The sequence below is a fragment of the Acanthisitta chloris genome, unplaced genomic scaffold (assembly GCF_000695815.1).
Source record: "Acanthisitta chloris isolate BGI_N310 unplaced genomic scaffold, ASM69581v1 scaffold20876, whole genome shotgun sequence".
Lineage (NCBI taxonomy): Eukaryota > Metazoa > Chordata > Aves > Passeriformes > Acanthisittidae > Acanthisitta > Acanthisitta chloris.
In genome coordinates this window covers 1-13869 of record NW_008677797.1, presented here as the reverse complement: position 1 = coordinate 13869, position 13869 = coordinate 1, and the positions used below count along the sequence as shown (strand labels likewise).

At 49.1% G+C, this 13869-nt stretch overlaps 1 protein-coding gene across 1 annotated transcript; it reads right to left on the bottom strand.

Annotated features, from left to right (window-relative positions):
• Window positions 1-4377: 4377 nt before the first annotated feature.
• LOC103804072 (methyltransferase-like protein 2) lies at window positions 4378-12496 on the bottom strand (the record flags this gene model as incomplete). Its single annotated transcript, XM_009076661.1, has 9 exons — window positions 4378-4529; window positions 5911-5976; window positions 6147-6253; window positions 7014-7153; window positions 8165-8225; window positions 8907-8956; window positions 9164-9209; window positions 9288-9519; window positions 12377-12496. Coding segments are annotated over 9 exons (974 nt in total), but the record flags the coding sequence as incomplete, so codon positions are not given.
• Between the last annotated feature and the right edge of the window lie 1373 nt (window positions 12497-13869).

Here is a 13869-nt window from a genome sequence, read left to right as displayed (position 1 = left end):
AGCATCTAACAACTTCCTCCTGCCTTGAATTCTGAATGGATAAAGCGACACCAGTCAAAATCTTCATCCTTTTAATGTGCTTCCAGTGACTCTCCCTCTGCTTTCCAGGTTTGTGGAATACTCTAACTGCATTTTCCCAAGTGTTTCTGTGCTGCCAGAAGGTCTAGAAATCTACTGGTGGAAGGTAACACAGAAAAGAGAGCTGAGATTCCTCACTGCATCAGGACACTGATAATTGAGGACCTGAGAAAAGCAACAAATCACCTGAGCAGTTTCTGTACCTCATCTCTGTACCTAATGACATGAGTTGCAGGTGAGGATTTTTCTAGACTTGGGGCATGCAAAACATCTCCCCCCTTGTGTGGATTCTTGTCCAGGAAGGGTAGGGCTCCTGCCACACTAGGAACATTAAAAGTTGGCATCAGTGAGCTCATATCCATTTTACAGCATCTAGGGGAAAAAAACTCAACCAAAAACCACAACAAGAGTTGAGCACTCAACAGGTTTTAGCACTGAGGGATGATCTCACCTCCAGGCATCACATCCACAAGAGGCCAACCCTTGTCTGCAGAGCAGATTCTGTTGGACCTAACGAGGCACGAATGGAAAAGGAGGATTTTTCTAGACTTGGAGCCTTCAAAGCATCTCACCCTTGTGTGAGATTCTGTTGGACCTAACGAGGCACGAGTGGAAAAGGAGGTTTTTTCTAGACTTGGGGCCTTCAAAGCATCTCACCCTTGTGTAGATTCTGGTCTAGGAAGGCTCCTGCCACACTAGGAACGTTAAAAGGGTCTGTCCTCATTTTCATTAGGGAGAAAATTGGCATCTCAGCTCCTCAAGGATAACATGCCATCACCTGATTCCCTCCTGGGGCCATTCCGAGAGCCTCCACCCTCCCACACAATGGGGTTTATCTCAGAGCTTGTTCCTGCCCCTCCCTCTGTCTACACCTTCAGGTAGCCCATTAGGGAGGCTCTGATACTCAAACCCAGTAGGAAAGCATCCAGGTCACTCAGCCTCTGCACTCAGAGGGCCAAGTGCAACCTCAGAGCCATGTCCTGACCCAAGGGAGTGTGTGCCCTGGTCCAAGGGCTGCTTCTGCCTCAGCTCAAGTCCAAGTCCCAGGCTTGATGCCATAATCCTTACATGAAAGGGTCAGAATTGATGATGATAAACTTCCCTCCCAGCCAAAACAAATCTCTGAACCTCCAAGGAAATCCACCATCCTCTGGCAAGGGCCAGGCCCAGAATTTCTGACATGCAACAATGCCTGGCTGCAAAATGGCCAGGGGAGAGCCTGAGGAGCTCTGAAATCATCTCTGCTTGCTTGGGAGGTTCAACCAGCCACGTTGGCACTGCCTGGGAGCCACAGACCACAAGAGTGGAATGCTGGGGACAACCCAGAGCAGATATGCTCCGAAAGGGTTTAAAGTTAACATCACTGTGCTAAAAAGGAAGAGAGGAATGAAAGGGACCAACTCAAGGCACTTCATGTGGCTTTTCAGCATGGTAAAAGCCAATGTGGTTTTCCTTGAACATGCTAAAAGTGTTGTGCAACTCAGCCTGCTCAGCAGGCCCAAGGTGGGGATGGCAGGAGCTGCTGCAAGTCAGGACTGAAGCACCTGAGCAGAGCTGTGTGGGAGGCAGGGCCTGGAGGGGCAGCAGAGCAGAGAGCAGGAGCTGGCAGGGATTAATCCAGCAGCTCAGACAGGGTCTGAGTGCAGCAGCTCAGGGCCATTAACTTGTTGCTTTCTGAACAGCATCAAGAGGACTGGAAACAAAAGCATGTCTGCCCAGCATGGGCCCTGCTGAGTGATTGCTCAAACACTCCAGCAGAGTGAAGAGCATGAAGACAGGCCAAGAGCCACTTCAATGGCTCCAGGCTCACAGGGCTGCAAGTTTTTGCACAAAGCCTTAAGTCAAAACCAGGCAGGCAACTGGGATGGAGCCTGGAAAATGGAGACAAATAAAAGACTAGCCTTCATATTCTCCCGTTCAGGAGCTGAAATTTAAAGGGAAGTCCATCCACTTTCCATAAATCCTGTTTCTAATTAGACCCATATTTCCCAGCACTGCTTACAAGCCTTTGGATGATTAATAAGGCATTTTCCAAATGACTCTAATTCACACTAATTATGCTGCTTGTTTACCCCAGCCAATAATTTTTCTTCCAGGGAGATAAAGCTATCCTGGGAGGAGGTTTTCCCCCAGGGCCCAAGAGGGAAAGGACCCCAGGGAGCTGCCTAAGGGCCAGGAACACACAGGGGTCTGTCAGGGGCAGTGACAGAGCTGCTTACACGAGTCACATCACATCCCACACTCCCAGGACTCAGCCTGACTCTGGCCTGGGTAGGCTGAGGAGACAGGACCTTGCTCAGCTGCTGCCACAGGCCTTGAGGTGTGTTTTGCCTAGTCCTTGCCTGAGGCCTCAGCCTTGCCAGGGAACTTTGTAGGTTTAGCAGAAAAACACAGGAGCAACTGTCTAATTTCTGGGGTGGGTCAGGCTCGTGCCAGGCAGAAGGAAAATGTGTTTTGGAAAAGAGAAGCTTTACCCCCTTCTGTTCCATCCCCAGACGTTGAAAAGGCTCTTGGCCCTTTGGAAAATAGAGTACAACAAACAGAACAAGAATTCTCTGCCCAGTTATGTGATTCCCTTTCAACAGTACTTAAGAGAGACAGATACATACAAAAAGGCAATGGTGCATTCCCATTCCCAGCCCAGCACTGTGTGCTGGGAGTGGATTCCCTGGGCCACCTTTCTCAGGAAAGGCTGCAATGTCCCAGCCTGGGCAGCAGACAAAGCAATACCTGCAGGGTGACAGAGTGATGTGGCAGTTAGGAACCAGCAGAGCATTGCCCCATCCCCTTCCAACGCTTCCCACATCAGGATGTTCCTGGTCCATCTCTCCAGGGCTGCTGCAGACACTCCAAAGGCAGCAATGACACTTCCTCAGCTTTTCACCCTTTCTCCTCTGGCCCAGGACAGCAGTTATTTCATAACCTACATGTGTCTCTAGAGCTGACAGTTGCTCTTGGGCAACTGCAAGCTACAAACACAAGTGTCAGCTAACAAAACACACAGGAACTGCTCTTCAGCCACTGGTGCTCACACAACAGACCTTGCTGCTCCATGAGCTAAAGGCAGGAGATACCAACCAAGGCTTTCAATGGTGAGGGCAGGCACTTGTGAGACCCATAACAGCACAAAAAAAGTAAACTGTAGTTACCTAACAGTGGCCCAAATCCTTCAGATCAGGTGTGCAGAAGCATGTGATGTTCTGTGCAGGCTGATTTATATGACCCAAACCAGCACTGAAAAGCATGAGCACAAAATTTATTCTAATCCCTGTTGTACCACACCCTGAAAACAACAATGGGAAACAAGCTGAGATAAAAGATATTGGCTGTCAAAGGTGGGGAAATACCTTCAGAAAGCCACAGTGTTGGCTTCCTCTGAGACATAAGGAGTGGGAGAAATTCTGCTGCACATTTCAGATCAAAGACAGCTGTCTTGTCTGCCTGGGTTTAGCACATCACTGTGACAGGGCAGTTTGTGACCTGGGGGCTGTAGCCAGCAGAAAAAGCAGGTAATTAAGTTATAAACCCTGGTCCCATGAGTTGCTTTGGATCCTCTGCACTCTGGAGGTGCCTCAAAACTGGCACTAGCCCCAAATCTTTGAAAACCTGAACCCAAGAGGAATTTATGGCACCTGAGCTATAATGTGCTGGTTCCCTGGATGGACAGCCCTGGGGACAGTGAGGGCAAGGCAGCAGCATCTGCTTTCTTCCCAGGTTATCTGCACACCTTGAGGCATCCAGGGGGAATTGGCACAGAGGAACTCACATGGTCTCAGTTCCTGCTCTCCACTGATGTATTTTAACTCGTGGATTGGCACAAAGCTGAATGACTAGAAGAGAGTTGCATGAGATGAGCTGGCCAAGGGATTCCTATCAGTGACCAGTGGCAGAGAAGAGATTTATCCTTTGTGTGGCTTCTGTTTCCAAGACATAAGTAGACATGGAGAGGTAAGGCTGAAGATCTTCTGCTTCCTGTGGAAATGCAGAGGATGAACGACTCACTGCTCGACTTGCTCAGCTGCTGCAGGACACCATGACCAGTTCTTAAGTTGTTAAAACCATAAATAATTAAAAACAAGACTCAGACCAGCAGCAAGACACCTAAAATGGTCACATCTTATGGCCACATCTTGGTCTGCCCTTAGGGTGTTCATCCTTAGCAAAACTCACTCGCTGTCAGGCACTGTGCAAGGCACTGAGCTCCTGGGTGTGCAGAGCTCCTTCAGACCACATCCCACCAGGAGGAGACAGGCTGTGCATGGCCATGGGGAGGCTCCAGCCCCAGGTCAGCCCCGTGGGTCAGTGCTGAGGGGTGAGAGGTCTGCGGTACTTGCACTGGATCCACACCCGATACATCGTCACCTGCTTCCCGCGGTTCACCTGCAGGCGACGGTCAACCAGGTTCTGGATCTTCTCCAGCCCAGCTGTGGTGAAGAGATGATCCAGTTCATCTGGAAGCAGAGAGGAGGGGACTGAGGAGCCATAGCTTTCATTCAAGTGACACCTGCTCACACTGAGGGCTAAGCTGACAGAAGGGCCAGAGGAAAGTCACGGCCTTGCCTGGCAGGGGAGTGATCCCACAGGACTTAACTGCTGTGCTAGGGGTTCTAACATCACAGTTCCTTGATGAGTTCCCTCCTAGCAGGGAAGGAAAGAATTATTTGGAGGACAACTAGCATTGCAGAGACTTGACAAAGAGAATAGCAGCAGTTTCAGACATAGGTATTGCCTCTAGGAACTGAGCATCTTGTGGCAAGTAGGGACAGGTCCATTCCTTCCCTTTCCCCCCTCTAGAGGAATTTCAGAGTTTCCAGGAGCAAAGAACAGCACCAGACCTAAGCTTTTAAATGGTGGCAGTAAGATCTGTGCTGTAGAGGCTGGGGGGGAATGGGATTCATTAAGGTTAAGTTTGGGGAAAAAAAAAAATCCTTCAAAACCACACCCTGTTGGGGCCCAATCAAAGCACTGGGAACCCTCAGGCTCCAACACTTCCAGGGGCAGGTTATTCCTGACCCAGCAAAGAAGTCTCACCATGCCCCAGCACACAGGCCCTGGGCAAAGCCAGCCTGAGTCCTGCTGAGCAGCAGAGTTTGCTCCCTGGCAGCCTGGGAGCATGTGGTGTGTGTGGAGTTTCTGTAGGAAAGGGCTGGCAGGTCCCAGCTTGTGCTCCTTTATCAGATGATTCCATCCTGGAGTGTTTGCCAAACATGCACTAGACATGAATTTTGTTGTGACAAATAAGATTTGTGCACTGGGGAAAGGAACAGCTCCATGCAGTTCTGCCACTGCTCTCAGCTGACCATGCAGAGGGGCCCAAGGTAGAGGGACTGGAGGTGCAACTGGTGATAAACTGGGAGAGTGACAAATCCCCTGCTAACACCAAGCAGCAGCAGGAGTGGAGAGGCTGCCTCAGCTCCATGCTGAGCCACACCCTTGGATTTCCTCATAGGAGAGGAAGAAAGTTGAGGGAAGTTCCTCCAAGTGGTGTCCATCTCTCTCCATCACCAGCAGAGAGCTCCTCCACTCCCACCCCTGCCAGGGCAGCAAACACAGCAGTCTCTCTCCAAAAGGATTTTCCACTAAGGAAAAAAAAATCCTGTGCAATTAGGAGACACTTAACACTTCACACTGCTCGAAGAAGGGCTGGAAAGATAGTGGGGCCAAACTTGAGGGAACAGGGACAAGAAGTGGTGAGGAGTGTCAGAGGGATGTGTTTGGGGAGGCAGAGGGATGTGCTGGATGGGCAGAGGGATGTGTTGGATGGGCAGAGGGATGTGTTGGAGGGGCAGAGGGATGTGTTGGAGGGGCAGAGGGATGTTTCTAGCTTCCTACCTTGTGTGAAGAAGTAGACTCTGGTGCCATCACCTCTCACATAGAAGTTATCAGACAGACATTGGCCTGAGGACAAAAGAGATTTAAACAGTCACCAACTACCATTTAATCTTGTAAAAATCAACTGCCAGCCACCAGCAGGCTCTTCTCCAGCACAGGGAGCTAATGAGCTGCTCCAAACAGAGAGGCATCATCTGCTGGTGACCTGCAGCAGTGCCCAGGGGAGGAGGAGATACCTCTCTTGAAGCGAAGCTGTGCCAGGTCATATCTGCCGTAGTCTCGTAGGAGCATCACTCCCCCTGGCTTCAGCAGGCGACTCAGTCTGCTCACAGCACACTGCATCCTGGGCAGGGACAGAGCAGGAGTGTCCAGCAGCCTGCAAAAGGCTTGTTTCCACCCAAACAGGAGGTATAAACTCTGTGTATGGGTATCTGTGCTTTGACTTCCCCCTGAGCTGCAGCGAGCTCTATCAGTCAGGTGGGTTGGTTTTATTTGGCTGGTTTAGCTCTGACACTCCCTGATTCTGCTTTTTTTTTCAAGGATGACAGCCTGTCACAGCAGGGATTAACTGCTCTCCTTACTGATTACAAGAGGATCTCCAATGGTTTCTGGAAAACCATAAGGGAGCGTGAAGAAAAATGCTGTGAAACACAACTGAAGGGAACAAAAAAAAGACACTAAGGGAGGCTGTAACAGCTGTCACACTCAGATCACAGCACTTGTCTTCTGAAGCTGTCCCCTCCCTTCCTGCCACCTCCCATGTGAGAAATTCATCCCCACTTTGAGCCTGAAAATGGAGCAGAAACTTTCCCAAACAGGTGCTGAGTGCTGAGTGTGGCTGAGGCTCAGAACAGGTGAGCACAGCAAGGCATCACCTGCAGCCACTCAGCCCTTCAGCATCCCCCTGTCCTCTGCCAGGGCTGGGTACAACACAAAGGACCCCAGGAATCTGCAAAGGACCTGCAAACTCCATTTGCAGAGGCTTCATGGAAAACTGGACCAGACACAGAGCAAACTTCACTGCTCCTTGCTAGGAGACTACCCAAGAGCTCCAGTTGTAGCTGCATTAGCTTCTGCAACCAGAAGGGATTATTAAAACTTACTTGTCTGGGAGAATGGCTGAGAGGACAAAGATAAGAACAACAACATCAAGACTCTCCTCTGGCATTGGGAAAGGACTTTGGTCATTGCACAGGTCGTGGACGAAGGCAAAGCAGCGAGAGGAATCGTATTCTGCATTGCTCTGTGTTGGAGGGGACAGAAATGAGCAGTGTTAGCAGCAGTCCCTGATCTCAGTATGGTCTGCACATGGGGTCAAGGAGCTTCTCTGGTCAGGTGAGGAATAGTAGGGGTGAAATGTGACCCACAGGAGATTTACCAAGAGCTTTGGTCTTGTTACAGTCAGACAATGAGCACTGCCAAAGTCCCAAACTGGATTCAGGCTTTGTGGCAATTTAAGGTCAGATTTTCCACTAACAGTGCTAACAAGTGAGGGATTTACGTTGCCAAATTGGAAGTCTTTACATAAGGGAGAGCATCAGGGCCCCTCTCTGCATCACTGACACCCAGATTCATCTCACCTGCACCCCCAAATTAAACCTGGCTGCCTCTTAAAAACCACATCTAGACTTGGTTTAGAAGGTGTGTGTTCTTCTGGAGCTGCTGCATGGATTGCAGGAGCCTCCACAAACAGTGCCTGTGTCACCTTTAAGAGGATGACATGGATGCTGTGCTCCTCTCTCAGCTCTGACTGCATTGTATTCTCAGTTCTGCTCTGACCTGAAATCTGTCAGCAGCATTTGTCCTCTGACTAATCCCAACCTCCTGCTGCACAAACCTCCTCAGCTGCGGGTGCAGAAACAACCAGACCACGTTCCCAGAAGTGCAGTGCCAGTAACACACACACACACACACACACAAACCCCAAACAGCTTCAGTTCCTGTTAAAAAGTAGCCTGAATGTCTTCAAGGTTTAGAAGTTACTCAGCTAAAAGAGCACTGGATTGAAAAAACTACTGCCAAGCACAGGGGGGGAAAAATCTGCTGCCAATGTGACATTTTGAGAGCTCAACTTCCCTCATTCCTGCAGTCTTTGATGGCTCTTTTTCCTGATTTACCAGGTCAGCATCAGGGCTGGCAAACCCAGCAAGCTGCCAGCACAGCCAGAGAGCTGTGGCATGGGATGTGTGTGTGTGTGTCCATGGGCAATTGGCCCTGGGTACTTCCCACCTCCCTCAGTCCCCACTGAGCTTACCTGGACAAGATCCACAGCTGCTGTGGAGAAATCACAGCAGTAAACAAACAGACCTGGGTCACTGCAAGAGATCAAAGAAACTCATCATTTCTAGCAAGGAATTAAGGAGTGGTTCAAATGCACAGAGTGGAGCCAGAAATCCTGTGCAAAACCTGGTGGATCCCATTGCTCCTTTGGGCCTGTTGTTCTTTCTCATATGGAACTGGCTGCTTCCCTTCCCTTCCAGAAAAGGAGAGGCACTGAGGCCTGTCCAGAAGGGTTTTCAGCAGAAGACATGTAAACTTGCATCATGTTTTGTTGGTTGCATTCTAAGACCAAATCATTGCAAGCTCAAAAGGCAACCTGAAGCTGCAGGTGGCAGAGGAGCTGTTGCCTTTGCCTTTTCTCTGAGACTGTCTAACCTAGGAACACAAGAAACACTAGTGCAATGGTTTTGCAGAGGCTCTTGGATCATGCAAGTAAAACCTCCTGAGAATGACTCCACAGAATCCCAGAATGGTTAGGGTTGGAAGGAGCTTAGAGATCATCTCATTCCCCCCCTTGCCATTGGCAGGGCCACCTCCCACCAGCCCAGGCTGCTCCCGCCTCATCCAACCTGGCCTGGAACACTCCTAGGGATGGAGCAGCCACAGCTTCCCTTGGCAACCTGTGCCAGAGCCTCAGCACCTCCCAGGGAACAATTCCTTCCCCATATCCCATCTAACCCCATGTCACTTTGCAGCCACTCCCTGGCACTACTTACTTGTTGGTTTGTAGGATTGGGAAGACAGTATTCCCAGCACCACAGCCAACCTGCACAAACAAAGCAGAAGCACAGAGTGAAAACAACTCCTTCTTTCCAAGAGAAACCAAAGGGATTCAGCTCCAAGCTCTGAGCTTTGCAGTTGGCTGACTGCAGCCATCAGCTCTCCCCTGCTGTTTGCCAGTGGCACACAGGTTCCTGTCCCAGCCACACTGACACCAGGGATGGCTGGATGTGACTCAGATTACAGCTCTCACCTCCAACACACGGTAGGATGCAGCTGCTCCTGGGAAATCTCCCTCCCTGGGACTCAGCTCACGGTGCTGGTGTGCAGGCAGCTCCCCTGTGCAGCCCTCAGCTCTGCCTCTGACCACCTTTAACTGGCTCTCTGCCCTGGTTTCCACGGAGCAATGTCCATTTTCACAGCTTCCCAGCCCTTCCTGCTTGCATTCTTCTTTGTTCTCATGCAGAGAATCCCCATTTTGCCTCGAGTTCCTGTGAGGAGCCAGCTCAGGGAATTCAGTGAACAGCCAATGCCTGTCCTTGAAGAAACCATTTTCATGGATTTTATAGAAGTCATCCCAGTACCTCTTGGCATTCACCTCATATTCCTCTGTGAACACAAGCAAAAACATCCCCAGGCATCAATCCAGAAGGTCTCAGGTGTAAGCAGTTCAGACAGTGAGGGATCACTGCAGCAATCAGCTCTGATAGCTAAGATTATTGACCAAAAATCACCTTTATTGACATCTGCAATCCCCCAGAAACACTCTTTGCTAGCAAACCACTTTGCTAGGAATGGAGAGGGAAAAGGGAGAGAAGAAGGAACTCTCTGTGTCCTGGTAGGATTTAAAGGAAGTTGGCAATGGGAAAAGCCTCTTTGAAGGAGATTGGAATGAAGAAGTCCAGGTTTTTACTTCCATCTCGAAACTAACTCGTTCAGCTCACTGGAACAATTCACTTGGAGCTTCCTAACCTTGGGTCAAGCACTTCAAACTCCTAAGGAATTCTGTGAGAGCTGAGGAGCTCCTGTCCAACACTCTGCTCCTTCTGCCACGTGGAGAAACAGAAAACTCTGCAGGCCTGGAGAAAGCTCAGTCAGCACTTGCACAAGCTCCCAGGTGACAGCACCTTTCCCACAGGTCCTGCTGCAGGCCAGACCCAGCACTTTGCTCTCTGCAACACTGAATAAAACATGTTGGAGATGTGTATTATTAGCTGGAGTTTATTTGTCTTTCTGAAAAGCATAAAACTGTTCAGAAGGTACCTGAAAGGACACAGCAAAGTGAACACCTAGAAAAACATGGAGCCTCAGCCAAACAGAGACAGAAATGGCTTTACCAAAGAAGCAGAAGTCAGTCATGTCTCTATTTTTAGCAGGATCTATCCCTGCAGCACAAAGAGCTATATATAAAAATAATCTCTTTACCTCAACCACAAGGATTTTCTCCTTTTAAGAGGCCTTGGCCTTACAGCCCAAGCCAAGAGAAATTTTAATGTCTGATACTAGAGCAGAAGGTGCTCATCTTATGTTAAATACTGGTGAAGTTCTGTTGGATGCTATTCCACAGCTGCTACACTCCAATCCACACACGAGGAACCTTTACTCATTCACCTCAGAGTGTTTCCAAAGCCCCAGAGCAAAGGACCAGTAACAATATCCACACCAGAAATCAAGGCCCACCTGACAAGCATCATGCAAGACACAGAGTGAAAGCAGAAAAATGACCATATGAATGTTTCTGTCTGAGCTCCTGCCAGAAAAGTTCACATCACACTTGCTTCAAGGTCCTTTCTGTGGTCTCAGCTCACAGGGACATTGCTGTGTGAGTGACTTTCCTCCAGAGCCTTTCCTGATAAGGCCTCCTGACTTCTCTGCTCCTCTGTGCAAGGACACCCTCAAAGCCAAGCCCACACTCACCCTCCACACTGCAGGAGAAGAAGGGCAAGCCAAAGAAACTGCTGACAGAAGACAGGAAGAGACCCAGGGCCCCTCGGAATTGCATGGGGGCTAATTATGGAGCCTCAAAAGCAAACCAAGAAACTCTTCTGCTCCTTCCTTTGTTCCCAGCCAGGAGACACATCTTCCACACACCCCACACAACTCCTCTCCTCCTTCAGAACCAATCCTGACAGCCCTAAGAAGTCCACAGAATAACACAGCCATAATGACCAATAGCCTGTCTTTGTTCTCCTGCTTGGACACTCTGATTCTCCAACTCCCAGAGCCTTCAGGCATGTTTGCCTGGGCTGCCTCCCCTCCTCTTCAGCCATCCCATTGTCTCCACACGCTTCCCAGTGAATAGCAAGCATCACCATTTGACTGGGCTCCATTGTTCAGTCTGGGAAATACATCATGGAGCCCTGACAAACTGCTCTGACAGCAGATTGCTCCACAATTTCCTAGCTGCATATAGGTTCTCAGAGCTGACAGGCAGCACCCTTTAATGCTAACCAGATTTGGAAATGAACTCCACACAATGGGCAGCACAATGGGAACTGCTGGATGCTTCTGGGAGTCCAAGAAATGAGGAGGGTTGCTCTTTTGGAGTAATTAAATGTGCTATTGTGAGCACAACTGGGAGCTATAGGGAAGTGTCTCAATAGCTGCAGTAGTGCTCAGCATCCTCTGATGGGTCACACACTCCATTTCACTTGAACAAAGGGAGCAGATCCATCCTAGGGCTCAGCAGGGGACTCAGGTAAGTTTCTTATCACACCCAAGAACCATTTCAGCATCCTTGGAGGGACTGGATGGTCTCTGACAGGTGAGGGGGAAGTGCAGCATTAACCAGAGCAGCTTCAGCCACAGGACTTGCTCTGTGCAGCTTGATCCAGAGACAGGTCAGCTCTGGATGGATATTTGGGATGTGTAAATATCCTTAAACCAAGCGAAATAAACATTCTGGAATCCCTTTTCTGTCTTTATGATGACAAACATTTCCATCAGGATAAAATAACTTTCCTTTGGTTCAATCACTGTCTGTTCTATCTCTGTAGACACAGACATGACACTACTTTATCAGAAGGTCTGTGGGAAAAGCTGAGCCTGAATTAGGGACCACTCCACAGCATGAAAGCAAAACCAGGTTGACTGCTGAAGATAAGCTTTAGAGAGCAAAAGCAGGTGGAGGCAACACCACTACAATGAAAGTTTGTGGACAAGGAACACTGACAAGTATTTAAATGTACACAACATAACAAAGCAGCTCAACCCAGGATGACTCCTCCCAGGCAAAATCATGTCTGTTCCAGCAGGATGAGCCTCTGGAGAAGGTGGAAGAATCACACAGAGGTAAATTAAGAATAGAAACAGAAATCAGAACAAACTCCTCCATTTCCCATGATCAACACTAGGCAATGGATTCTGAGTGACTGGGAGAGGGGAAGGGAGGGATTAGTGATGCTGATGTGGCTCTGGCCAGGCTGTTCCACTCCTGTGGAAGCATGAGGAGACTCTCCAGAAGTACCTTGTTTATCTGGTGGCAATAGCTGTGAGCTGTTCTCTTGAACTTTACTCCTGGCACTGGCTTCCTGCTCTTCTGACCATTCCACATTATCCCTGTTGTGAAAAATAAGAGGAACTAGAGCTGAGCATGGCAGGGAAAAGGACAGAGAGAAAGGTCTAGAGAGGCCTCCAAAGGGACAGGGGAGCAGTGTGATCCCTAATTCCAGCCCTGCAGCACCACAACTGCTGTCAGCACATCCAGTCCCTGGTCCTGACTGAACTGCACTTGCAGCATGACAAAGGTGCAACTGGAAGGGATCACAGGAAACATCCAGACTGTCTCCTGATCCTTTTCCCTGCTGGATGCTCAATCCTTACTATAAAACCACAAGGGCACTCAGCACGAAGAGGTCTCCTAGGAGAGGAATTGTCACTGACACACAGGAAATGCTCTTGGGGATGGATGGAGAGGGGATGGATAAGGAGGTGTCCCTCACACAGGTCATCCCCACAGCTCACCTGACTAAGATGTCCTGGAGAACTACACTGTCTTTCTCAAGCTGAACCAAACCCCAGTTAGGTTATTTGGAAGGTAACTGTTAATTTAAACCCAATGAAGAGAAAAACATGCAGGAAGCTTTAAAGCATTAAGACTCATTAATGACTATAATGACTGCACAGCTCTGTGTTTGCATTGAAGTGACTCACTTGGCCTTTTCTCATTAAAACCAGTGAATGAAAAGCAGAGTACAAGGACTCAGAAGCAAAGTTTGGCCTCAGGAGGAATTAAGTCTCCCAAAACAAAGACTTAAATGTTAACTCTGTGAAAAAATAATAATAAAAAAAAGGATTACTAAGTTTCCATTGGGAAATTGAGGCTGTGCTTTTGCAACATACCTATGGTTTAGGGTAGTCCCAGAGGGAATGAGAGGCTGACACATGCATATGTTGCTTTATTACAGATTAACACACCCAATGCCAACAGGGTATGACAAGTCACAGGCCAAATGGGATCTATTTGCTCCAAAAAATGCAAAATACCTCCAGTTCCCTGCAAATTTGAGTGCTTAGCTGTCTTACAACTGCTGTATCCAATCAACACCTGTTCCAGCTCACACTTGGCACAGCCAAACTATGAAACTATGGGTATAGATTTCTGAGAGGGTAATTTAACTGCATGAACTACAGCAAGGAAACAACTGCCACAAAGCAACTCATTCTCCTGAACCATAAGAGCCTGAGGAATCCCCAGTGCTTCGGGAGGAGCTGAGATTGGCTCAGGACCCCCCAGGGATCAATCCCAACAGTTCAGAATCCCCAGGGATCAGTCCCAACAGTTCAGAACCCCCAGGGATCAGTCCCAAAGGCTCAGCACATCCCAGGGATCAGTCCCAAAGGCTCAGGACCCCCACGGAGGCCTATTCCAAATGCTCGGGATCCCCAGGAGGACCAATCCCAAAGGTCCACGACCCCTGGGGGATCAATCCCTTAGGCTCAGGACCCTCCAGGGAACAC